Source organism: Phoxinus phoxinus, assembly GCF_949152265.1.
Source record: "Phoxinus phoxinus genome assembly, chromosome: 1".
NCBI lineage: Eukaryota > Metazoa > Chordata > Actinopteri > Cypriniformes > Leuciscidae > Phoxinus > Phoxinus phoxinus.
Genome location: NC_136876.1, coordinates 46924059 through 46949362, shown reverse-complemented (window position 1 = coordinate 46949362; position 25304 = coordinate 46924059). Strand labels below are relative to the sequence as shown.

General features: G+C 38.5%; 1 protein-coding gene across 7 annotated transcripts in view; it reads right to left on the bottom strand.

Annotated features, from left to right (window-relative positions):
• The window catches only part of LOC307003431 (NACHT, LRR and PYD domains-containing protein 3-like), a 42873-nt gene that overhangs the window by 10913 nt on the left and 6656 nt on the right, over positions 1 to 25304 (bottom strand). For 5 of the 7 annotated variants that reach the window (XM_079621802.1, XM_079621803.1, XM_079621804.1 and 2 more), the window contains 7 exons: positions 21170 to 21817; positions 16918 to 17001; positions 14569 to 16503; positions 13037 to 13210; positions 8350 to 8523; positions 5398 to 5571; positions 3397 to 3573 (listed from right to left, as the gene is read on the bottom strand). In XM_079621802.1, coding sequence (XP_079477928.1) covers positions 3397 to 3573; positions 5398 to 5571; positions 8350 to 8523; positions 13037 to 13210; positions 14569 to 16503; positions 16918 to 17001; positions 21170 to 21762 — 3311 coding nt within the window. In that variant the 5' untranslated portion in view covers positions 21763 to 21817. The remainder of the gene's footprint in view (positions 1 to 3396; positions 3574 to 5397; positions 5572 to 8349; positions 8524 to 13036; positions 13211 to 14568; positions 16504 to 16917; positions 17002 to 21169; positions 21818 to 25304) is intronic. The other 2 variants (XM_079621807.1, XM_079621808.1) reach the window with 2 other exon arrangements.

Below are 25304 nucleotides of genomic sequence, written 5' to 3'. Positions count from 1 at the left end.
AGAAATAAGTGAAAAATGCATATTTTTGTTACTACTGCAGGGAAATTAGTTTAATCAAAAATGACTAATAATGACTATGACTACAGCCAAGGTTTGACCTTTTATAAAAAGCTTAGGTGGGTTAACTCTTAAAGACAGAGACAGACTCCCACGGCTAAAATGACAATTTTTCTTAAATGTTTAATAACTATTGCAAAGGTAATCCAATCTGTGTTCTTTAAAAAGTCTTGTAAAGAGGAGATTCCCAGCATTTGTCTCAGTTGGACATTCAGAGGCTCCGTAGTGAACGTGATTGCGTCATCAAGTTTTGATTAGCATTGATTAGTCAAAGAAACCAATGCGGTTTGTTTCCGCCAAACAGGTTGAGCCAAACAGGAACGATTGTTGATGCTTAGGCCTACCCCCACCCCCAGATTGGTTGAAACTATCATCTACTCAATCAATAAACATTGGGTTTGGTCTTTTGCACCACCAATTAGCATCTTTCTTTGAAAAATTTAACTGACGCAAAGTGAAAATAGTTGCGTGAGTGCATATTTGCATGCATGAAAACAAACACAAAATAATAGATTTCAATGAGAGCGCTCTCTGACCAATCCAAAAATAAGTATACAACTGCTTTACACATCAGATGAGGCACTGACATTTATGGTTTCAAATGAGTCACTACACAATGTCCCAGAAGAATTGCGTTCGACAGAGATAACTTGTACAGCAAAGAGTTCAGTTTCGTATTTGTAAATACTTCTTATATAGTTTGTGAAAATCATTTAACTTTGCTCAAGGGTTCTATTATTATATACAGTCATGGCCAAAATTGTTGGCACCCCTGGTAAATATGATCAAAACTGGCTGTAAAAAATAAATCTGCATTGTTTATCCTTTTGATCTTTCATTCAAAAAATTGCCAAAATTCTAACCTTTCATTGAAGCAAGATAATTGAAAGTGGGGCTAAATCACATTATGAAATAAATGTTTTTCTCCAAAACACGTTGGCCACAATTATTGGCACCCTTTCATTAAATACTTTTTGCAACCTCCTTTTGCCAAGATAACAGCTCTTGAGTCTTCTCCTATAATGCCGGACTATCTGAACAAGATGTCCAGGACCTCTGGCAGAAAATTAGGCCCACAGCAGTAAAGATACAGCAGAGTATTTCATTTTACACATGGGGTACTTTTTTATCCCTGTGTGCACCAAACCCATCTTAAGTGTTTGCTGCCAAAAAAGCTATTTTTTTGGTTCCTCTGTCCATAGAACGTTTGAAAAGTACCTGACACTACTGGCACTTCAAACGGGACGGGTTCTATGGTCAGATGAAACAAAAAAATAGCTTTTTTGGCAGCAAACACTTAAGATGGGTTTGGTGCACACAGGGATAAAAAAGTACCCCATGTGTAAAATGAAATACTCTGCTGTATCTTTACTGCTGTGGGCCTAATTTTCTGCCCGAGGTCCTGGACATCTTGTTCAGATACATGGCATCATGGATTGGATCAAATACCAACAGATAAAAAATCGAAACCTAACAGCCGGGGCTAGAAATCTTATAACGGGCCATGTTTGGATCTTCCAACAGGACAGTGATCCAAAAACAAATATCAAAATAAAAACAAAAATGGGTCACTGAGCACAAAACCAAGATCTGCAATGGCCATCCCAGTCCCTGGCCTGAACCCTATAGAAGATGAGTGGGCTGAACTGAAGAGAAGAAGCACCAACATGGATCTGGGAATCTGCAGGATCTGGAGAGATTCTGTGTGGAGGAATGGTCTCTGATCTCTTGTCAGGTGTTCTCCAAACACATCCGGCATTATAGGAGAAGACTCAGAGCTGTTATCTTGGCAAAAGGAGGTTGCAAAAAGTATTTAATAAAAGGGTGCCAATAATTATGGCCGTCGTGTTTTGGAGAAAAACATTTATTTCATAATGTGATTTAGCCCCACTTTCAATTCTCTTGCTTCAATGAAAGGTTAGAATTTTGGCAATTTTTTGAATGAAAGATCAAAAGGATAAACAATGCAGATTTATTTTTTACAGCCAGTTTTGATCATATTTACCAGGGGTGCCAACAATTTTGGCCATGACTGTAACAATGTTTCTATTTACTTTACTACCTTTTTTGGACACATCTGCATTATCAGTAAATAAAAAAACACCAGTTTTTCAATGAAAAGTGCCTATAATAATTTGTATATAACTTTCTAAAGGAAAAAAAATCAGAACTTCAGGAGGTTCTGTTTGAGTTGAGGAAAAAAAATTGCTGCTGTTTTTCTTAAATCAGGTAAATTCATCCATTCCCAGATAAAATAAATGTAAAAATGCCAATTTAATTGAGCTAGATTGAAACTTCAAGTTCTCCCTTGGCTGGTCCCTGGAGCGTACAATCACACCAGTGTGATTAGAGCGGTCAGTGCATCACGTGATCAACTGCTAAGTTCAAATGTGCTTTTGCACGTTGACTGACGCTGAGCCAGAGACGGACGCACTTATCGCTTGTCATATATCACAACCATTCAGTGTTTTCAACCAATTAATGTTTATTTTAGGTTTTAGACATTTAAATTCACATAAGTACTAAAAACAATACATTTAGAGTTTGTAAAATACACACTAATAATTATGGAAGCGGCAATATTAATCCTTGCCATTATAATTAAACAACACGTTTTATTCATATCAGATACACATTGTGTAAGTAACTTTAAAGTTAAATCTATTCTTCTCCCAATTTACCGGCCACTTACTTTTATGTATTTTGGGAGAAGTGGATGAATTCACGTTGTAAATCCAACAGATCCGATTCTCTGAACTGCGTCCACATACACTTGCACATATTTGACAATCGGAATATCAATAATAATAACAATAATACATTTGTGATATATTTTGAATAAAAAACAAAATTTTTTATAAAAGCAGATCATCAGTAATTCAGCACTATTGTGGCTGCGGTATGTCACGTGATAGCCACGTGACATCGGTATGTCACGTGACGCGTCACCATGGAAACAATAAAGTGATACGTTATAAATAACGCAAATAACTTCCTTTAAAAAATCAAGCTTGGGGTTCAGCTAGAATATTTAAAACTTACGTGTGAAAAGGTTAAAATGATATATGGCACTTGATGCTGACTGCTATAATGGGTTAGAAAAACAAAGAAAAGTACAGAGTCATGTGCCCCAAAAATGTTCTAGGTCTTTAAGGGTTCATATCATGACATGTTAAATCATGATAGACTTTAGCTTTAATTGACAGAATAATGTTATATAATTGGCATCATGGAATCAAACCGTTAATTAAACTACCCCAAATAAGTCAAAATGTTTCTGTAATTTTTCGACTTTTTAATTTTTTTTTTTTTTTAATGTATTTTCTATGAAGCACAAACCTTAGTTTGATGAGTTGACAGTTTGGGCTATTCAGTCCAACACAGAGCAGCTTCACTCCTGAATCCTGCAGGTCATTGTTACTCAGGTCCAGCTCTCTTAGGTGTGAGATCAGGTTTGATCTCAGAGCTGATGCCAGAGCAGCACAACCTTCCTCAGTCATAAAACAGCCAGATAATCTATAACAACAGTGTTCATGTTAGTGTCCAAAACTACAAAATCACATAGCAGTCAATGACAGTCTCACACACAAAGGCAGAAGTTATTGACACAATATCTGCTGTTTAACATTAAAGTTCTTTCACACCAAACACAAATATCCAGAATAAACAATATTTTAAATAAAAACAAAACTGAAACCAAAACCGGGACAAACATTCCCAACAAGACAAAATTATTCTTTGAGCATGTCAGAAATGCAGATGATTTCACATCTCGGTCTGGAGGTGCTAAAATAATTAATTTTTTTACATTAAACTCAAAAGCACATGCACATGTAGCGACCTCAGAAGCTTCTGACTCCATAGCAGGAGGCGGCGGGCGAGCTGTGACATGCGGAGGGAGCGTAGACCACCTTGATTCTTGATGTGCGCAACGACCGCAGTGCTGTCCGTACGGACCAGTGCGTGTTTGTCTCGTAGTGGCGATTTGAGGCCAACGCAAAACGTACTGCTAGCAACACGAGGGAGATGATGTGCCAATGCAGTTGGGGACCTGTCCAAATACCCGAACTTGCATGCCCCTTGTACGTGGCACCCCAGCCGGTGGAGGCATTCGTGGAGACAACAGCAACCTGGACACTTGCTCTAGGGGAACTCCTGCCCATTGAAACACAGGGTCTGACCACAGGCTGAAGGTTTGGCAACAGGCCGGGGTGATTGTCACCAAGTGCGTGCCGCGTTGCCATGCCCATCTCGGGACTTGGCTGTGAAGCCAGTGTTGAAGTGGCCTCATATGAAGCAATCCGAGTGGCGTTACTGCGGCTGTGAATGCCATATGCCACAGGAGCCTCTGAAAAAGATTCAGTGGGGCCACCGTCCTACCTTTGAATGAATTCAAGCAGTTCAACTGAGAACGTGTTCACCGACTGATGCCGTTACTCTCTAAGGCTTGCTGTCTGATTGAGCAAGTCCAGCTCCATACAGAGAAAATAGATTCTCTGCACAGGGGAGAGTTTGCTCTCTTCCCAGTTGACCCGAAGTTGAGCCAACTGGCTGAGGTGTCTGAGCACCATGTCCCTGTGTTCGCACAATTGATGTCATGACTGAGTCGTCAAGATAGTTGCGGATGCAAACGTGTCCTCTCAGGGGAGCAAGGGCTGTCTCTGCGACCTTTTTGAAGACGCAAGGTGACAGGGAGTCAGGGACAGCCTGAAAGGGGGAGGACTTTGAACTGATATGCCCGCCCTTCGCAGGAACGGTGTGTGTCGAGGGAGAATCGAGATATGAAAGTACGTGTCCTTCAGGTCGATCGCTCTAAACCCATCTCGGGGACGGACACATCCGAAGATGCGTTCATGGGTTAAACACTTGCCCACCGCCTTTCTTGGGTACAATATGAATGGTTTAAAGCTATGGTTAAAAACTTGTATTTCTAGAAACCTTGTATCACTATTTTGAGTGACCCAACAAAAACAAATTGGCATATTTTTGTTATTCATAAGACGATTCATAAATTTAGTTTAAAAAAAGCAAAACGTCCGTAAAAAAAACAGCAACAGTGGTTAATGTAGGACTGGTCAGTAAAATTTAAAAGACAGGGCTTAGAGAAGGGTCATTTGTCATGAAAATATGTTTATAAAATGATAAAACAGAATATAAACATTTTTACTTTTTGCCTCAAACTATTGGACCTCACTGTATACACATTTCCAAGAGGGCAGTTAGATTTGTGGTAGGCTTAGGAAGGGAAAAACAGAACAATTGTCTATTTCCCAAAATGTTTTCTTCATAAACATGCTTGACGGGGGTCTGTACTAATTATCATCAGTGTGAAACACAAACCTCAGTATGTTGAGTTGACAGTTTTGACTCTTTAGTCCAGTAGAGAGCAGCTTTGCTCCCGAATCCTGCAGGCGATTGTTACTCAGGTCCAGCTCTCTCAGGGCGGAGTTTGATGATTGTAGAGCTGAGGCCAAAATTTCACAGTGCTGATCTGTGAGATTACAGTTCGCCAATCTGAAAACAGCAAGGACTGCGGTTAAAATGCATGCTGTTGTGCTGATGTCCCCTTATGCAAAGAAAATATATTTCCATATACGCATTTATGATCAATATATTAAATGGTTTAAATATATTGGAAATATACAGAATAAGTATTGCATTAATATATTAAAATATAATAATAATAATATAATAAATATAATAATACATAAGGAATTGGCACTTTTCATATATTGAAAAATATGTGACAATATATTTATTATTACAGTAATGTGTATTCATGTGTTACTTTCACTTGAGTTATGTTTCTGTTACACAAAGTATTTGGGTTGAGTTTACGAGGAAAGTACTGTCAGGACCTGACAATTAGCATACAGTTTGGATTGGCGGTATGGTTCCGTTCTGGGCAGCCTAGCATGGATAAGAGCAGGGAGAGCAGCAATAACCCCCTTGGGGTAAACAGAACAGAACAGAACCAATATGAATGTATGCAAATATAATAATTCAAGATTTTAAAGTACAAAATAATTCGAGAATTTATTTTGATTCAAGGGGAATCAGAATGCCACTGGGCGGATCCGGACTGGGCGAGAGGAGGAGCTGGGGAGCGAGAAGGGTAATGTGCTCCTGAGAAACGCGGTAGCTGCTGATAATACTGAAGGAGCTTATATATGTTTACAGTGATAGGCGTCGTATTCCTATAGGTAGATGTGGATCAGCTGAGAGTAAGCTGATGTGAGCTTGACTAACGTGACCTGCCAGAACTAACACTACGCTTGATTTCTGTTGGTATTAGTCTAAATAGTCAAACAAAATACTCATTCAAATAGTAGCCCCAATTATTTTTGAGAGAAACCAAGGCAATATTTTGCTTGAGAATGTGTTAGAAATAATTGAGAAATTTAAGGCAACAGGTTTCCAAACTAAAAAACATTGCCTTGGTTTAACAAAAAAAAATTGAGGCAACTATTTGGATGGGAGTCTTTTGAACAAATTTTTGTTTGACCAATTAGACTTTACATGTTTTCAACATGTACATTACATTATTCAGCATTTTTCAATATATCGTAATATATTTTAATTCAATATATTATTCCCTATCATCGCACATTTTGGATGTCTCCCACATCAGTCAAACCCAATTCAATTAGTGCAGTCTCTACTAATGAACTACTGAGTTAAATATCATGTGTTAGATGAGGGAGACATAAAAAATAACCAGTGTTGGGGGACCCAGGACAGGTTTGAGAAGCACTGACTTAGTTAACCAAATTCACCAGAGAGTGAATGTTAAAGTAACATGATCTTTCATGGTGAATTTGGTTAACTAAGTCATTTGGTTAATTTGGTTAATTAAAACAAAGGTTTGACTTAATTAAAAGTACATTATGTACATCAGGGGCCTTAAACTCCAGTCCTGGAGGGCGGATGTCCTGCAGACTTGAGTTCCAACTCTAATTAAACACACCTGTCTGTAATTTGCAAGTAAATCTGAATGAGATTCGCTTCTGAGAAGATATTTGGAGGGCCAGTGTCCTAAACTCAGCAGGACACTTGTCCTCCAGGACTGGAGCTATACATCTATATACACTCTTTGTGAACTCTTGTTAGTATTAATACTGCAGTTCTGAGTACTTGTATTTTTAGCCAATGCATATTGGCGTGCAAGATTTGCATATCGCGTTCTGCCCCGCAGTGCGGGTATAAATATACGGAAGCAGATGCAATGCACGTTTAGCTGCTTTTTTGTTTTTTTTGTTTTATACTTTGTGAACATAAGCAAGGTACCAGTAAAACCAGTCCAACTCTAACCAATTCTATTGACTAAAATGACACCAACACCTGCCTTAGAGTTGGACTAGTTTTACTGGTAGCTTGGTTATGTTCACAAAGTATAAAAAAAAAAAAAAAAGAAAAAAAAAAAAAAAAAAGAAAAGAAAGCTGAACGTGCATTGCATCTGCTTACGTATATTTATACCCGCACTGCAGGGCAGAACGCAAGATGCAAATCTTGCACGCCAATATGCATTGGCTAAAAATACAAGTACTCAGAACTGCAGTATTAATACCAACAAGAGTTCGCAAAGAGTGGGTAGAAGCACAAAGCTTAAATAGACAAACTTATACAAGCAAATGATAGACAGGTAGAAGTAATCAAACCATAATGAGTCTGGGCAATGGGTTATGGGAGATGTAGCTCATGGTGGAGAAGCTAAAGAGTCAGAAAGAATGTCCTCTGGTGGAGATCATGGAGAACTCTAGCTGGTGGATGTCACAGAAATGAAGGTGACACAAATCTACAGCATGAATGTCTTAAAGACTTGGAAAAGGGGGAAAAAACTTGTATTTCTAGAAACCTTGTGTCACTATTTTGGATGACCCAACAAAAACAAATTAGCATATTTGTGAATTATTTTTGTTTGTATTTAAAATTATCCAAACACAAAGACGATTTATAAATTTAGTTTAAAAAAAGCAAAACGTCCGGAAAAAAAACAGCAACAGTGGTTAATGTAGGACTTGTCAGTAAAGTTTAAAAGACAGGGCTTTGAGAAGGGTCATTTGTCATGAACATATGTTTATAAAACGATAAAACAGTGCAGAATATAAACATTTTTACTTTTTGCCTCAAACTATTGGACCCCACTGTATACACATTTCCAAGAGGGCAGTTAGATTTGTGGTAGGCTTAGGAAGGGAAAAACAGAACAATTGTCTATTTCCCAAAATGTTTTCTTCATAAACATGCTTGATGGGGGTCTGTAATAATCATCATCAGTGTGAAACACAAACCTCAGTATGTTGAGTTGACAGTTTGGACTCTTTAGTCCAGTAGAGAGCAGCTTTGCTCCCGAATCCTGCAGGCGATTGTTACTCAGGTCCAGCTCTCTTAGGGGGGAGTTTGATGATTGTAGAGCTGAGGCCAAAATTTCAGAGTGCTGGTCTGTGAGATTACAGTTCGCCAATCTGAAAACAGCAAGGACTGCGGTTAAAATGTATGCTGTTGTGCTGATGTCCCCTTATGCAAATAAAATATATTTCCATATACACATTTATGATCAATATATTAAATGGTTTAAATATATTGGAAATATACAGAATAAGTATTGCATTAATATATTAAAATATAATAATAATATAATAAATATAATAATACATAAGGAATTGTCACTTTTCATATATTGAAAAATATGTGACAATATATTTATTATTGCAGTAATGTGTATTCATGTGTTACTTTCACTTGAGTTATGTTTCTGTTACACAAAGTATTTGGGTTGAGTTTACGAGGAAAGTACTGTCAGGACCTGACAATTAGCATACAGTTTGGATTGGCGGTAAGGTTCCGTTCTGGGCAGCCTAGCATGGATAAGAGCAGGGAGAGCAGCAATAACCCCCTTGGGGTAAACAGAACAGAACAGAACCAATATGAATGTATGCAAATATAATAATTTAAGATTTTAAAGTACAACATAATTCGAGAATTTATTCTGATTCAAGGGGAATCAGAATGCCAAATCCGGACTGGGCGAGAGGAGGAGCTGGGGAGCGAGAAGGGTAATGTGCTCCTGAGAAACGCGGTAGCTGCTGATAATACTGAAGGAGCTTATATATGTATACACGGGGGGGGGGGGGGGGGGGGGGGGAGAGAGAGATACAGGTACCTAACGATTCAATTCTGTGGCGATATGTGGTCCACGATATAATAATATCACAATTCGCGTTATCTACGATATTCAATATATTGGAAGAAATTTCATCAACGATATATCACGATATATGTGACTGAAAAGAAAAAGAAGGAATAGGGAAATAATGAAATTTTATGCATTTATTAATGCCAACATTTCCAACATTGTACAAAGAAATATGCATTTGCATAATAACTCACTGCCTTGACGATATCCATATGGGGCTATACCTCAGTGGCAGCAACCATACAGCGTGCGCATACACTGTCACACACACACACACTCTCTCTCTCTCTCTCTCTCTCGTTTTTTATGTTGAACGGAATGGCTACTGTTCTCTGCTTTTCAACAAATAATTTGCACACACATTCTGTCATTTTTCTATCTGAAGCTATTGCCTGCAACATTGAAAGCTCCGGTCTCTGTGTTTAGCAATAGAGATAGCAATATCTCACGACCTCCCGAGTGTCCGAACTCGCACCGTGTACGCGCGCCTTTACTTGAATTCTTCACTGGCCGCTGTGTTTGCGCCACTTTACCCCTATTTACTCGAACAGCGCCCCCCCCCCGCAAACCGAATGGTAGATATTGGGTAGTGACAGTGACACTGACAACGGGTAAATTAATAATTTTGTAATAAAACATCGATATTGGGCGTTAGTGTATCGATTATTTATTGCGACAGAGAGCACAACAATATTTTGCAATATCGATTTTTTTCCCCACCCCTATAGTATACAGTGATAGGCGTCGTATTCCTATAGGTAGATGTGGATCAGCTGAGAGTAAGCTGATGTGAGCTTGACTAACGTGACCTGCCAGAACTAACACTACGCTTGATTTCTGTTAGTATTAGTCTAAATAGTCAAACAAAATACTCATTCAAATAGTAGCCCCAATTATTTTTGAAAGAAACCAAGGCAATATTTTGCTTGAGAATGTGTTAGAAATAATTGAGAAATTTAAGGCAACAGGTTTCCAAACTAAAAAATATTGCCTTGGTTTAACAAAAAAAAAATGAGGCAACTATTTGGATGGGAATTTTGAGTCTTTTGAACAAATTTTTGTTTGACCAATTAGACTTTACATGTTTTCAACATGTACCTTACATTATTCAGCATTTTTCAATATATCGTAATATATTTTAATTCAATATATTATTCCCTATCATCGCACATTTTGGATGTCTCCCACATCAGCCACACCCAATTCAATAGAGATCGCTAAGACATGTGACCAACTGGGCGGCAACGTCATCAGAACGCAAAGAATTATGGGTATGTTTGGCCAGTTTACATGGGCTGGCATAGCAGGTTTGCTTTCTGGCATAAAAAAAAAAAAAAAACATTAGTGTGAAAAACATTATAATCCTAGAAAATGCAGCCGCCTAAAGATAACATTGTCGGACCATACCACCTAAAGCTAAATCATAATGCAAAGACGAGATACGAGGAGAAAATAAATGGAATCAAAGGACTGGATCCTTATGAGCATAGTGACTGGTCAGGAGACGTCAACCTGTTGCCCAACTTCCAGCACCCATATGACGTTATATATAACTACATTATATTAAATGTTAGTGCATACACACACAAAGTTTTCAGTAACTTTAAGTCGCTGCAGCAGGCCCAAGTCTTTTTTACAGATGGGTGGGTCCAGGACCTGGAGATTGTAAAAGTGGGGCAGAAAACTGTCGTCCGTTCAAAGGTATCCTACTGTTTTAAGCACCACACTCATCGCACTCTCTCGTCTATCTGCATGCAGCATGCAGTCAGAATTCATGTTAAGATAGCAATTTAGGAGTGTGCGTGTGTTCCCGCTAGAGAGAGAGAGAGAGAGAGAGGTGCGGGCGCGGGCGCACTGTGTGTGTGTGTGTGTGTGTATGTGTGTGAGAGAGAGAGGGGAGGGGTCGCGGGCGTCGAACAGTGGAAACATAAAAGCATACTCCGTCATTTTGTTCATACAGAATTCAAACAGAACTGCAAAGTGTTTACTTATATTTGTGTACACTCGCAATAAAACACAACATTGTGCTTTTGTCACACTCTAAACACTTAAGCTGTATGCCACTTCTACCGTGAGAACGGCTATTACAGTTTACAACACAGCAGGTAGACGGCATCTTGTACACTGCTGTCTTCCCTCCATGCAATCAAGTCTGGCGCCTTCTGTTTGTGCCGCGGATTCCCAAAATGCTTTGCGCTCACCACTGGTAATACGTCACTGGTGACGTCACATTAGCAATCTCAATTATTGCAGTCTCTACTAATGAACTACTGAGTTAAATATCATGTGTTAGATGAGGGAGACATCAAAAATGTCCAGTGTTGGGGGACCCAGGACAGGTTTGAGAAGCACTGACTTAGTAAACCAAATTCACTATGAAAGATCATGTTACTTTAACATTCACTCTCTGGTCAAAATTAAAACCAAGATTTGACTTAATTAAAAGTACATTATGTACATCAGGGATAAACACACCTGTCTGTAATTTGCAAGTAAATCTGAATGAGATTCGCTTCTGAGAAGATATTTGGAGGGCCAGTGTCCTAAACTCAGCAGGACACTTGTCATTCAGGACTGGAGCTATACATCTATACACTCTTTGTGAACTCTTGTTAGTATTAATACTGCAGTTCTGAGTACTTGTATTTTTAGCCAATGCATATTGGCGTGCAAGATTTGCATATCGCGTTCTGCCCCGCAGTGCGGGTATAAATATACGGAAGCAGATGCAATGCACGTTTAGCTTCTTTTTTGTTTTTTTTTGTTTTATACTTCGTGAACATAAGCAAGGTACCAGTAAAACCAGTCCAACTCTAACCAATTCTATTGACTAAAATAACACCAACACCTGCCTTAGAGTTGGACTAGTTTTACTGGTAGCTTGGTTATGTTCACAAAGTATAAAACTACAAAAAAAAGAAAAGAAAAGCTGACCGTGCATTGCATCTGCTTCCGTATATTTATACCCGCACTGCAGGGCAGAACACGAGATGCAAATCTTGCACGCCAATATGCATTGGCTAAAAATACAAGAACTCAGAACTGCAGTATTAACACCAACAAGAGTTCGCAAAGAGTGGGTAGAAGCACAGAGCTTAAATAGACAAACTTATACAAGCAAATGATAGACAGGTAGAAGTAATCAAACCACAATGAGTCTGGGCAATGGGTTATGGGAGATGTAGCTCATGGCAGAGAAGCAAAAGAGTCAGAACGAATGTCCTCTGGTGGAGATCATGGAGAACTCTAGCTGGTGGATGTCACAGAAATGAAGGTGACACAAATCTACAGCATGAATGTCTTAAAGACTTGGAAAAGGGGGAAAAAACTTGTATTTCTAGAAACCTTGTGTCACTATTTTGGATGACCAAACAAAACCAAATTAGCATAATTGTGAATTATTTTTGTTTGTATTTAAAATTATCCAAACACAAAGACGATTTATAAATTTAGTTTAAAAAAAGCAAAACGTCTGGAAAAAAACCAGCAACAGTGGTTAATGTAGGACTGGTCAGTACATTTTAAAAGACAGGGCTTAGAGAAGGGTCATTTGTCATGAACATATGTTTATAAAATGACAAAACAGTGCAGAATATAAACATTTTTACTTTTTGCCTCAAACTATTGGGCCGCACTGTATACACATTTCCAAGAGGGCAGTTAGATTTGTGGTAGGCTTAGGAAGGGAAAAACAGAACAATTTTCTTTTTTCCCAAAATGTTTTCTTCTTAAACATGCTTGACGGGGGTCTGTACTAATTATCATCAGTGTGAAACACAAACCTCAGTATGTTGAGTTGACAGTTTGGACTCTTTAGTCCAGTAGAGAGCAGCTTTGCTCCCGAATCCTGCAGGCGATTGTTACTCAGGTCCAGCTCTCTCAGGGGGGAGTTTGATGATTGTAGAGCTGAGGCCAAAATTTCACAGTGCTGATCTGTGAGATTACAGTCTGCCAATCTGAAAAAAGCAAGGACTGCGGTTAAAATGCATGCTGTTGTGCTGATGTCCCCTTATGCAAAGAAAATATATATCCATGTATTTATGATCAATATATTAAATGGTTTAAATATTTTGGAAATATAAAAAACAATATATTGCATTAGTATATTAAAATATAATTAATAATATATAAGGAATTGTCACTTTTCATATATTGAAAAATATGTGATAATATATTTATTATTGCACTGATGTGTATCCATGTGTTATTTTCAATTGAGTTATGTTTCTGTTACACAAAGTATTTTGGTTGAGATTATGAGGAAAGTTCTGTTGGTATTACTTAAGTCTAACTGGTTAAACACAAAATGCTCATTCAAATAGTCGCCCCAATTATTTTTGAGGTAAATCGAGGCAATATTTTCCTTGATAATGTGTTAGAAATAATTGGGAAATTTAAGGCAACAGGTTTCCAAACTAAAAAATATTGCCTTGGTTTAACAAAAAATATTGAGGCAACTATTTGGATGGGAATTTTGAGTCTTTTGAACTCAACACATTTTTGTTTGACCAATTAGACTTTATATGTTTTCAACATGTACATTACATTATTTAGCATTATTCAATATATCGTAATATATCAATGCAATATATTATTCCCCATCATCACACATTTTGGATGTCTCTCACATCAGTAACACCCAATTCAATTATTGCAGTCTCTACTAATGAACTACTGAGTTAAATATCATGTGTTAGATGAGGGAGACATCAAAAATGTCCAGTGTTGGGGGACCCAGGACAGGATTGAGAAGCACTGACTTAGTTAACCAAATTCACCATAAAAGATCATGTTACTTTAACATTCACTCTCTGGACAAAATTAAAACAAAGATTTTACTTAATTAAAAGTACATTATGTACATCAGGGATCTTCAACTCCAGTCCTGGAGGGCTGATGTCCTGCAGACTTTAGTTCCAACTCTAATTAAACACACCTGTCTGTAATTTGCAAGTAAATCGGAATGAAATTCGCTTGTGTGTGGATATTTGGAGGGCCAGTGTCCTAAATTCAGCAGGACACTTGTCCTCCAGGACTGGAGCTATATATATATATATATATATATATATATATATATATATATATATATATATATATATATATATATGTTCTTTATTACATAAACCAATTCTATTGACTAAAATGACATCAACACCCGCCTTAGAGTTGGACTAGTTTTACTGGTAGCTTCGTTATGTTCACAAAGTATAAAACTACAGAAAAAAGTGTTTGTGAACACAAACCCCCATAAAACTCATCAAACCTCCATCAGAACTTCTGTCAAATATAATTATGTTTATATTTTCACACTTACAGAGCTTTTCTGCAGTTCCTCACAGCAGGAACCAGTCTCCATTTCCCCTCTTTTGATTTGAACTTGTACTTCTTCAAGTCTAACTCATCCATCACCTCCTCTGACATCAGGATCATGTTTGCCAATGTTGAGCATTGTGCAAGAGAAAGACTTTTTGTTTTTGTTTCAGAGTTTAAAAATGCCTGCATTTCTTTAACAACAGAGCTATCCTTCATCTCAATCAAGCAGTGTGACAGATTCATCCATCTTTCAGGACTGACATTGTTTTTTTGACCTCGTTTGAGGTTTTGGATTATTTTCTTGATGCTCTCTGGGTTGTTCTCTGTGTGAATCAGCACATCCTGTAAGACTCTCTGGTTGGACTCCAGTGAGATGCCATGAAGAAATCGAAGTAAAAGATCCAGGTGTCCATTTTTACTCATCAAGGCTTTATTCATTACTCCCTTCAGGAGCACGTCCAGAGGAACATTTTCACACTGAGTTCTGGACTTTCCAGTGAGGAACTCTTTCAGAACTTCAGTGTTCTTGTGTAAAAAGCAGGAAAACACATACAGTGCTGCAAAAAACTCCTGAAAGCTCAGATGTATAAAGCTGTAAACCTTCCTGTGATAAATCACAGATTCCTCTCTGAAGATCTCAGTGCAAATCCCAGAATACAGTGAGGCGTCAGTGACGTCTATGCCGCTCTCAATCAGGTCCTCCTCATAGAACATCACATTGCCCTTCATCAACTGATTGAAAGCCAGTTCAGCAAGTTTCACAATCACGTCTCTGTTGGACTGCAGGAGTTTCTCCGGATCATACTTCTGGTTCCTCATATGTGTTTGGATGAGGAGGAAGTGGATGTACATTTCAGTCAGAGTTTGAGGGATTTCTGCACTGAGGTCTTGTTTCAGGATGTTTTGAAGCACAGTGGCTGAGATCCAGCAGAAGACGGGTATGTGGCACATGATGTGGAGGCTTCTTGCTCTTCTGATGTGTGAGATGATTCTGCTGGCTTGATGCTCATCACTGATTCTCTTCCTGAAATATTCCTCCTTCTGAGGCTCATTGAATCCATGAATTTCTGTCACACGGTGTATGTAGTTTGAGGGGATCTGATTGGCTGCTGCTGGTCTGGTGGTGATCCAGATGAGAGCAGAGGGAAGCAGATCTCCTTTCATGAGGTTTGACATCAACACACCCACTGATGAAGTCTCAGTCACATCAAAAACTTTCTCACTGTCTGAAAACATCAGTGTAATTCTGCTTTCATCCAGACCATCAAAGATGAACACAACTGTGCATTCATCATACATCTTCTCAGGATCTCGAAGATCTCGAAGTTCAGGATGAAAGTCCAGCAGAAGTCTGTGAAGACTGTAGTGATGATCTTTAATCAAGTTCAGCTCTCTAAATGGAAGAACAAACATGAAATCTACATCCTGATTGGCTTTTCCCTCGGCCCAGTCCAGAATGAACTTCTGCACAGAGACGGTTTTTCCAATTCCAGCGATGCCTTTAGTAAGAACAGTCTTGATTTTGTCTTTCTTCTCTCTTCTCATCTCCTCATATCCTAGCTCAGGTGAAGGATCAAAGATGTCATTGCAGTGGATTGGAGTGTCTTGAAGTGTCTTGTAACTTTTCTCCATCTGTAGCACCTCATGTTCTTCATTCACTCCTTCACTCTCTCCCTCTATGATGTACAGCTGTGTGTAAATCCTGTTCAGGAGGGTCTGATTCTTTTGTAGTTTGATTCCCTCAAATAAGCTCTCATATCTGTTCTTCATGCTGGTTTTGTGCTGGTCTTTGACTCTCTGGAGATCATCATGCACTGGCTGGTGAGAATCGAGCTGCAGGGCTGCTTCTGTGTCATGATGACTGATGTGTTTCTGACAGGAGGAGGATGTGCTGGTCTGACAGGACACATATCTGACCTGATCAGATCTCCCACCACTGAAAAAAACATGAACAGAAACACAAAAACAAAAGAGAGAAAATATTTAAATATCTCTAATATTAAATTATCCTATTTGAAATCATACCAAAAAACACATTTAGAAAGAAGTGTTTGATTAATAGACTATAATATGATTACTATCCATATAACGCTGATGCAGAAAACCCATGTGTCAAAAATACATTGTCATATAGACATATAAAAGAGAAATGACAGAGAAGCTATTTAACAAAGGCCCTACTGACTCTTTCTTTACATAACGAGTTCAGTTTCTGTTGTATTTGTTGTTGTTTTCTGTTTAAAGAACTTTATTGCTAAAATAAAACCAAAATTTAATAATTTCCCTCTTGTTGTTTGTGTGTACTCTGTGCTCTTGTGTTGAATGTCTCACTCTACATGAATATACTCACAGAGGGTCAAAGGGCGCTGCTTCATCACTGAGATCAGGGGGCTGTAGAGGAGATGCTGCTCTCTTTCTCTTCCTGCTGAAGATACTGAGAGAAAGAGAAAAATATGTCAGATTGTTTCTTTGCAGATTATCTGTCTGCTCCCAATAAATTAACACCGATACTGGTTTATAGTGCAGTACTTGTATTACATGAAAAAAGAGTCAACAGTAAGACACACTTCAAACAAATGCACATGAAATGTAAGAAAGCTAAACTGAGCCGGTATGCATGTTCAATACAAACTGAATAGAAGAGTTACAGCAGGCAGAAAAAATACCCAGTTGCTCAAGTTACCCTAATTGTTTTAATGCAATACTGTTAATACAACCTCTGTTTTCTCTTTAAAATCGAACATATTATGTATAAACTAATAAATGTTAATTTAATGAAGCAGACACAGATCACTGTTTTTCTTGAATTTTTTTCCTAACTATGTGACAAAACATTTTAAGTTTAAACTGACCAATCAGTAGAGTAGGGATGTCGTGATTACCTGATTTCACAATTTACCACAATTAAATGGTCACAGTTATTAAACAATAATAATTTGGAAGATACTGTTAAAAACTGGAAAAAAAAAACATGAAAAAGAGTCTTTCAGACTGGGATTAAGCACTCCCCGCGTCTGCCTGGATGAGGCTGTTAATAGTGAGTTCCAGTGGCGGCTGGTGCTAAACAAATTTGGGGTGGGCGCAAACAAACTGAATTATTAATGCAGGACTGAATGTAGGCTAATTGTTAAATAACCATTTAACAGTGATAATAATGTATCATTAGCCTACTGCTTTGCTAAAAATGGAAATTCAGCATTTAAAGCATGCCATAAGGTATTGGGCAATAGCCAATTGCTAAAGAAATCTGAATTGTTGGGCTAAATGGCGATGTATGGTATAATCTCAGTATTACATTTTTTTTTTCTATTTGAATATTTCTGTATTTAATAAAAAATAAATATATATATATATATATATTTCATATCCTGATCAATATTGTCCTACAAACAATGTTCATATTGAAGACTATAAAACATAGTGAATGTAACCTTGCAGTCTATCTACCTTGCAGTCTAAAAAAGGAGTCAATCACATTCTAACATTGCAACATTACAATCTAAAAACAAAATAATGCTTTTTAAAGAAGTAGTTAAATTTACTAAACTTAAAATAAATAAAAACATAACTGATATCATAAAAATACACTTGTTTGAAATTCTTTAGCACATTTATGTTCACCAACAACAACAAATATTCAACGACAAATATTTTAGCAAAATATATTATTATTATTAAATATATCAGAATTATTGCGCTCATTCTATTGCGCTCCGTCTGTTCGGCGCGCATGCGCGGCAGCGCTCGCTCACGGAAGTTTAGCCTGCAGAAGCTCGTCCACTCCTGACAGCAAAATGGAAATATTTGCTTAACTTTCTAACATTTACAGATGAGAATATCTCCGTGGAATGTAGGTTATACACTGAGGAAATTATTAAATGTCACATCATTAATAGAGGTATATTTGTTTCCGCCAATCGTTGCACAAGTGACAAGCGTATGATGACGAAAGCATGTTAGTGCGAGCCCTCCCGGAACCCACAGAGAATGCATTGCAGTGCCTGCAGTTCGAAAAAATATATATTTGTATGGAAGTATGAGAACGTCGATAAAGTATAATAGGGTAAATCATGTATAGTGATTTATCCTATATAGTGCTTGCATAAAGCAAGTAGTCCATATTTGTAGCTGAACATGTATCTGTCGTTCATGACCGATACGTTGTCTGTCACGTGACAAATGAACGAAAGACTCGGAAGGTAAAGTAATTATTTATGTTCCTTGTAAATTATTTTTGACTGCATTATAATGATTTCTTAATTCAGAATATGATAAAGACTGCGTAGGTGGATGTGTTCGGGGAATTTGCCTGTTAAAAGTATAATATTTAAAGCCCCTTAAATGAACGAAATGACTCGAAAAAATATTTGTTAATTTTGATGAACGAGATCGAACAAGAGAGTCAGTAAAATGATCCGAACTTCACGCGCGTACACATCTCCGACAGGTTGCGTCTTGCGAGTGATGCGGTACCAAGTCCCGATGACTTTTCTATCTCTCAGAGCAGAGGTGTGTGTGTGTGTGTGTGTGTGTGTGTGTGTGTGTGTGTGTGTGTGTGTGTGTGTGTGTGTGTGTGTGTGTGTGTGTGTGTGAAATTGACCGTTTTATTTGCCAAATGTCTGTCACTGTCCATCTTTATTATGGGGTTCAGGGGGCGCGTAGATCTATGTACGGAAGGTTTTTTTTTTTTAAGCGGAAAATGTATTATTTTCAAATATACGCTTATGCATTTATAGTGTGTAGGCCTATATAAACAAATATATATTTTATAATGACATTATAATTATACATGTACATTAATGTGTTTTGAATAGAATTGCGATTACTGCAGGATAATATATGTAGCAGGACATTCATACTTTTGAAAGGACAAAAATAAGGTGTAAAAATAAGTGCATTTCATTAGATTTTAATTTTGCCAGCTATAAAAAAATCTAGCATTTCATCACGTTTTACCACTGTTTTTAGTGACAGTCGATATGCATTGGCCACTGGCCGATGACAGTCAAATAGAATGAAAATATCTATAACTATTGTCTGCATTTTTTTTCGCTCATAATCTGTCTGATATATATAGTCTTCTGTGTTATTTGTTTCATATTTCCAAAAAAACAATGTGGCATTTATTCGTGCAGATTAAAGTTAAACTGTGCATGTGTGTGTGTTAGGGTGACCACCTGGCTATTGCTCTGTTGCAGGTCAGCAGACCTGATTTTGCGGGACAATGCGGGACACGAGGGAGAGAACTTACTATTATTATACTAGGTGAATAAATATTGATTTTATATTAGATGTCTTTTTGCAGTGATGTTAACATGCTTTAAATTGCTAATAGGCTTTATAAAAATGTTAATGACGGCGTGTTTTCTTATTAACAATTTTTTTTATTGTAGAATTGTAATTTAAAGGACGATTAAATAAAATGCAGACAAAATAAAAATGCGGGACACTGCTTATGACTTGCGGGACGCGGGACAAAGCTTCAAATTTCGGGACTATCCCTGGTCACCCTAGTGTGTGTGTGTGTGTGTGTGCGTGCGTGTGTGTCTTTGTTACAAGATACCAAAGGGGGAGAGAGATGGCTTCAGGGAGATGTTTGACTGACCAAATGGGGAAGACATATAGAAGTGCAGATTTGTGACCTAGCTGGGTCACATTGGCCCTCATTTATGAAAAGTGCGTACACCAAATTTCCAGCGTACACCCAAAACCACGGTGACTTTGATTTATCAATATGGACGTTGGCGTACGGCACGCTCAAATCCTACGCCAGCTCAGGAGGTGGTGTACATGTACACACGTTTTGAGTTAGTGCTAAAATGCGCAGAAAAACAATTCCTAACACCACAAAACGCACTGACAAACTAAAGATATGATATATTATGACCCACTTTAAAATAACAACAACATAGAAATGATAAACTTCAGTGTTTATTCTTGTGAGTTAAGCCCGGCAGGTGCGCACGGACTGGGTTCAGTAATGAAAGGCTTTCAATGACCAAAAAATAATTCAGACTGACAAAATAATTAAAATGACATTCTTCTTCTTTTAAATAATAATAATAATAATAATAATACAAATAATAATAATAACAAAGACATTCTTCTTCTAAATAACAATAAGCGTCATTAATAAATCAAAATCATAATACTATTAAGAAGAATATCACAAATTGTCATGCAATTATTCACATCATCATCACTTGTACAACATTTAGTTTATTTAGTAATTGTTAAAGGCCATTTTGTGATTTTAATAATCATACACCCACCCCCTCCTCCCTTTTCTTTCTAAAGCTACTTTTTAAATGTCTATTTGATGCTTTTATTATTTAACATAATTACGTTAAATCAGGGTTCCTCAAATCCAGCTTTTTCTGGTGTGTTTGATTAGGTTTGGAACTAACATCTGCAGGGCAGTGGCACTCCAGTACCGGATTTGAGGAACCCTGCTTTAAATTATCTTTTGGGGGTAATTTCTTATCCAAATTTGATGTGCGATTAATTTGTGATTAATTAGATTAATGAATCGGTACAACATATAATTTATTATATTAAATCATCAGATTAAAAAATTTCACATCCAACTTCATGATACTCACACAGGGTCAGAGTTCACAGCAGGTCCATCACTGAGATTAGGGGGCAGAGGCATGGAGATGTTACTCTTCATAGACACACAGCTGGATACTGGAGATGGTCCATCACTGAGATTAGGGGGCAGAGGCATGGAGATGTTACTCTTCATGGACACACAGCTGAATCCTGGAGATGGTCCATCACTGAGATAAGGGGGCTCACGCATGGAGATGTTACTCTTCATGGACACACAGCTGAATCCTGAAGATGGTCCATCACTGAGATAAGGGGGCTCACGCATGGAGATGTTACTCTTCATGGACACACAGCTGAATCCTGAAGATGGTCCATCACTGAGATTAGGGGGCAGAGGCATGGAGATGTTACTCTTCATGGACACACAGCTGAATCCTGAAGATGGTCCATCACTGAGATAAGGGGGCTCACGCATGGAGATGTTACTCTTCATGGACACACAGCTGGATACTGGAGATGGTCCATCACTGAGATTAGGGGGCAGAGGCATGGAGATGTTACTCTTCATGGACACACAGCTGAATCCTGGAGATGATGCTCTCTGATTGTGAACAGAAGCCTCCTCCTGAAGACCATTCATTTTACAGGCAGACTTCTACTTCTCTTCTTCCTAGATAAGAGACTTTATTTCAGGCCTGTATGTGGAAACAGAGAACAAACACTGAATATTGACACAATTAAGTTTCAGTACTAGCTTGGTGACCAGAAGTGAGGGTGCACAGTGACCAAAGTGGCCGGGCATCCTGTGGTGCCGACGCTGTGTGTTTGGGGCCCAATAAGCTATGGTTTACAGTGATTTTAGGCCAGTTAAGGGCCGTTGTTATGATGACACACAAAACACAGATACAGCAACACCCACTGTTGGCTAAATAATACTGGGATAATGAGCTCACAGGTGTGTTTATAGAATATTTTACAATGGCTTTGAACACAGCTCAGTCAATCATAACCAAGGACCAGAACTATCCATTTGTGATCCCATTTGTGCTTTACCTAGTTTGTGGGTTTGTGTTTAACACATACAAATCATGAATCTTGTGTTGCTCGGTCAAAAAAATTAATTATTATGAAGTTGAATTATTATCTACATCCTAAATGATACTGCAGACCAATTTCAACTTTCTATTCTCAAACTAAAATATTTTACAGACGTTTCGCTTGCTTACCGGTATTTCTGTATTCATATACAGGTGCTGGTCATATAATTAGAATATCATGAAAAAGTTGATTTAATTCAGTAATTCCATTCAAAAAGTGAAACTTGTATATTATATTCATTCATTACACACAGACTGATATTTCAAATGTTTATTTATTTTAATTTTGATGATTATAACTGACAACTAATGACAATCCCAAATTCAGTATCTCAGAAAATTAGAATATTACTTAAGACCAATACAAAAAAATGATTTTTAGAAATGCTGGCCAACTGAAAAGTATGAACATGAAAAGTATGAGCATGTACAGTACTCAATACTTAGGTGTGGCTCCTTTTGCCTGAATTACTGCAGCGTGATGGAGTCAGTCAGTCTGTGGCACTGCTCAGGTGTTATGAGAGCCAAGGTTGCTCTGATAGTGGCCTTCAGCTCTTCTGCATTGTTGGGTCTGGCGTATCACATCTTCCTCTTCACAATACCCCATAGATTTTCTATAGGGTTAAGGTCAGGCGAGTTTACTGGCCAATTAAGAAAAGGGATACCATGGCTTTGGCACTGTGTGCAGGTGCCAAGTCCTGTTGGAAAATGAAATCTGCATCTCCATAAAGTTGGTCAGCAGCAGGAAGCATGAAGTGCTCTAAAACTTCCTGGTAGACGGCTGTGTTGACATTGGACTTCAGAAAACACAGTGGACCAACACCAGCAGATGACATGGCACCCCAAACCATCACTGACTGTGGAAATCCGCTAGCTGCCTGTCCCCTGAACACACTGTAAAAAAACAGGTTTCTGTAGACCTTCTATGCTCCACAAAATGCAAAAATAAATAAAAATAAATTAACTCTACAACCCGCACCCAGAAACATAACAAATAGTGTTGCAGCCAATAACCAACAAGAAAGATTTGAGGGTGGGGTTTGTGCGCGCACACATGAAGTTTGTATGGGGGAGAGAGGAGAGTGAAGCATTAGAGGAAAGTTTGAATTATGACCGACACGACCAAAGAAACGACGTTCCGAAGAACAAATTAAAAAGAAGTGGGGAAAGGATAATGAACGCGGGAAGTCACGAATTTACATTGGCAAAGCATTTGAAAGGTGGCGAGAACTCCGCCGGCTGAAGGGATTCCAATCCGATTTACGTCTGTTTGGACAGGTGGGAAAATCTAAATTGCTAAAATGCTAAATTGATGTTCATGCTTACCAAACCAAGACAATGATATAATTAGCTAGAACTATGTAGTCAGCGCTAACTTTGTTGAATACAACATATGTTTCTAGCAATTAGCGATCGATCACTATTGTAAATGACCAAGCAAACTCACAATATATGGAGACATTTTGTGTGAATGATTGTTTTCACCCACTCTTTGCTATTAAATTGAATGTTCATTTATAGACTATTGACAACTTTGCTAGCCAACGTTTTGTTTGACAATAATTTGAACGTCAACAAGAGGTTAGGCCAACCGAAATCGCTGATAGCACCTTTAAACAGTGCAGCGCTAGCTTCTATGTCTTCAGTAAGCGCTATATGTGAAATCGTCTGTCTTATTTAGTGTTGTCCGTCACTCATAAGCATATATATTAGCATTGTGAACAGATTCCATTACGGACGCTCCGCTCTCGCCTGGCACTCTTTAAGGAGGGCGCTCAGGCTCACGTTTCTCATGGCTGCTGAGGCGACAGCGGTGATTCAGGTCATGCTCTGAGGAGTTAGATTTTGTAGGCATCAATACAGGAGATGTTGAGGACTTGCCACCTCACTCTCCTGCATATGAGGAGCAGGTGGAGATTAAACATTGACTGGTCAGCTGAGAAGGACATTCGTCCCAAAACTAAATTTGACTAATGCTTATTGCCCTCACGGTCACAGGCTGCTTGTCGGTGCCTGCTGGTTTTCCCCGATCTCCCCACCAAGGTAATAAACCGGTCTCTTATCGAGTGAATAGTGCACAAACATCACACTATTCATTGGTATTAGGCTACAAAGAGCACGGTTATGGGGTGATGCCTAATGTGGAAGAGGCGCTAGCCAGCTATCTCCCCCCTGAGTCTACATCGTCCCTAAAGACCCTACATTACCCACCAAACCTTTGGCTTATTCAGCAGCTGGTCTAAAAACAATGTCACTGCTGCAAGCCTACCAAGCAAATTTGTTAGGAGACCTCAATGAGGGAGGGGGTATTGCCCAGATGTGGTTACTGAGCTGCCTCTGAGGGTAGTCGCTTAGGGACAGGGAAGTGGTTAACACCTCATTATACAGTGCCCATTTCCCCACGGTGCCCTCAGTCGGGCATTCTGCCGACCCTGCAACCTTGTGTGTTTCGGCGTACAGCGGTCTCCGGCAAGCCTATATCTCAGTGTCTGCCCAGAAATGTAGCGCAGCTGGGATGTTCGCCCCCATCTGTTCGGTCCCAGAGTGACCAGTTTGCCGCTTCAGGGCACTGAGTTGGTAACTCGAGTATAGGGATGCACAGTTTACCGGTACTGCAAAAATACCGGTATATATTATATTTCAAACAGTACAATATCATAATTTTGCTAAATTCTGTATTTAATGCGCTGCTGTTTTGAAGTTCTCCACTTGGCGGCAGTGCTCTACCCAAACTGACGCGAAGCCGGCAAACGGACCAAATTCCTATTTCTATTGTTGATAAAACCGGGTTAAGAAACCTTGTGGAACAGCTTGACAGATTATATGAGATGCCAAGGAGAAAATACTTTTCTGAGAAAGAGATTCACACTTTCTCAGAAAATAAATCACAACTGTCCAACCAGCCTTACTTTGCTTGTACTAAAGACCTTTGGACGAGTCGAACAGTACACATATGGCTGTTACAATTCAGTTCATTAGTGACTCTTGGGAAATGCAGTCCTGGTATCTTGGATGTGCTGCAATGCATTCAGATCACACAGGTGAGAACATCAGTGAGGTCCTTGAAGAAACAGTAACTCAAACA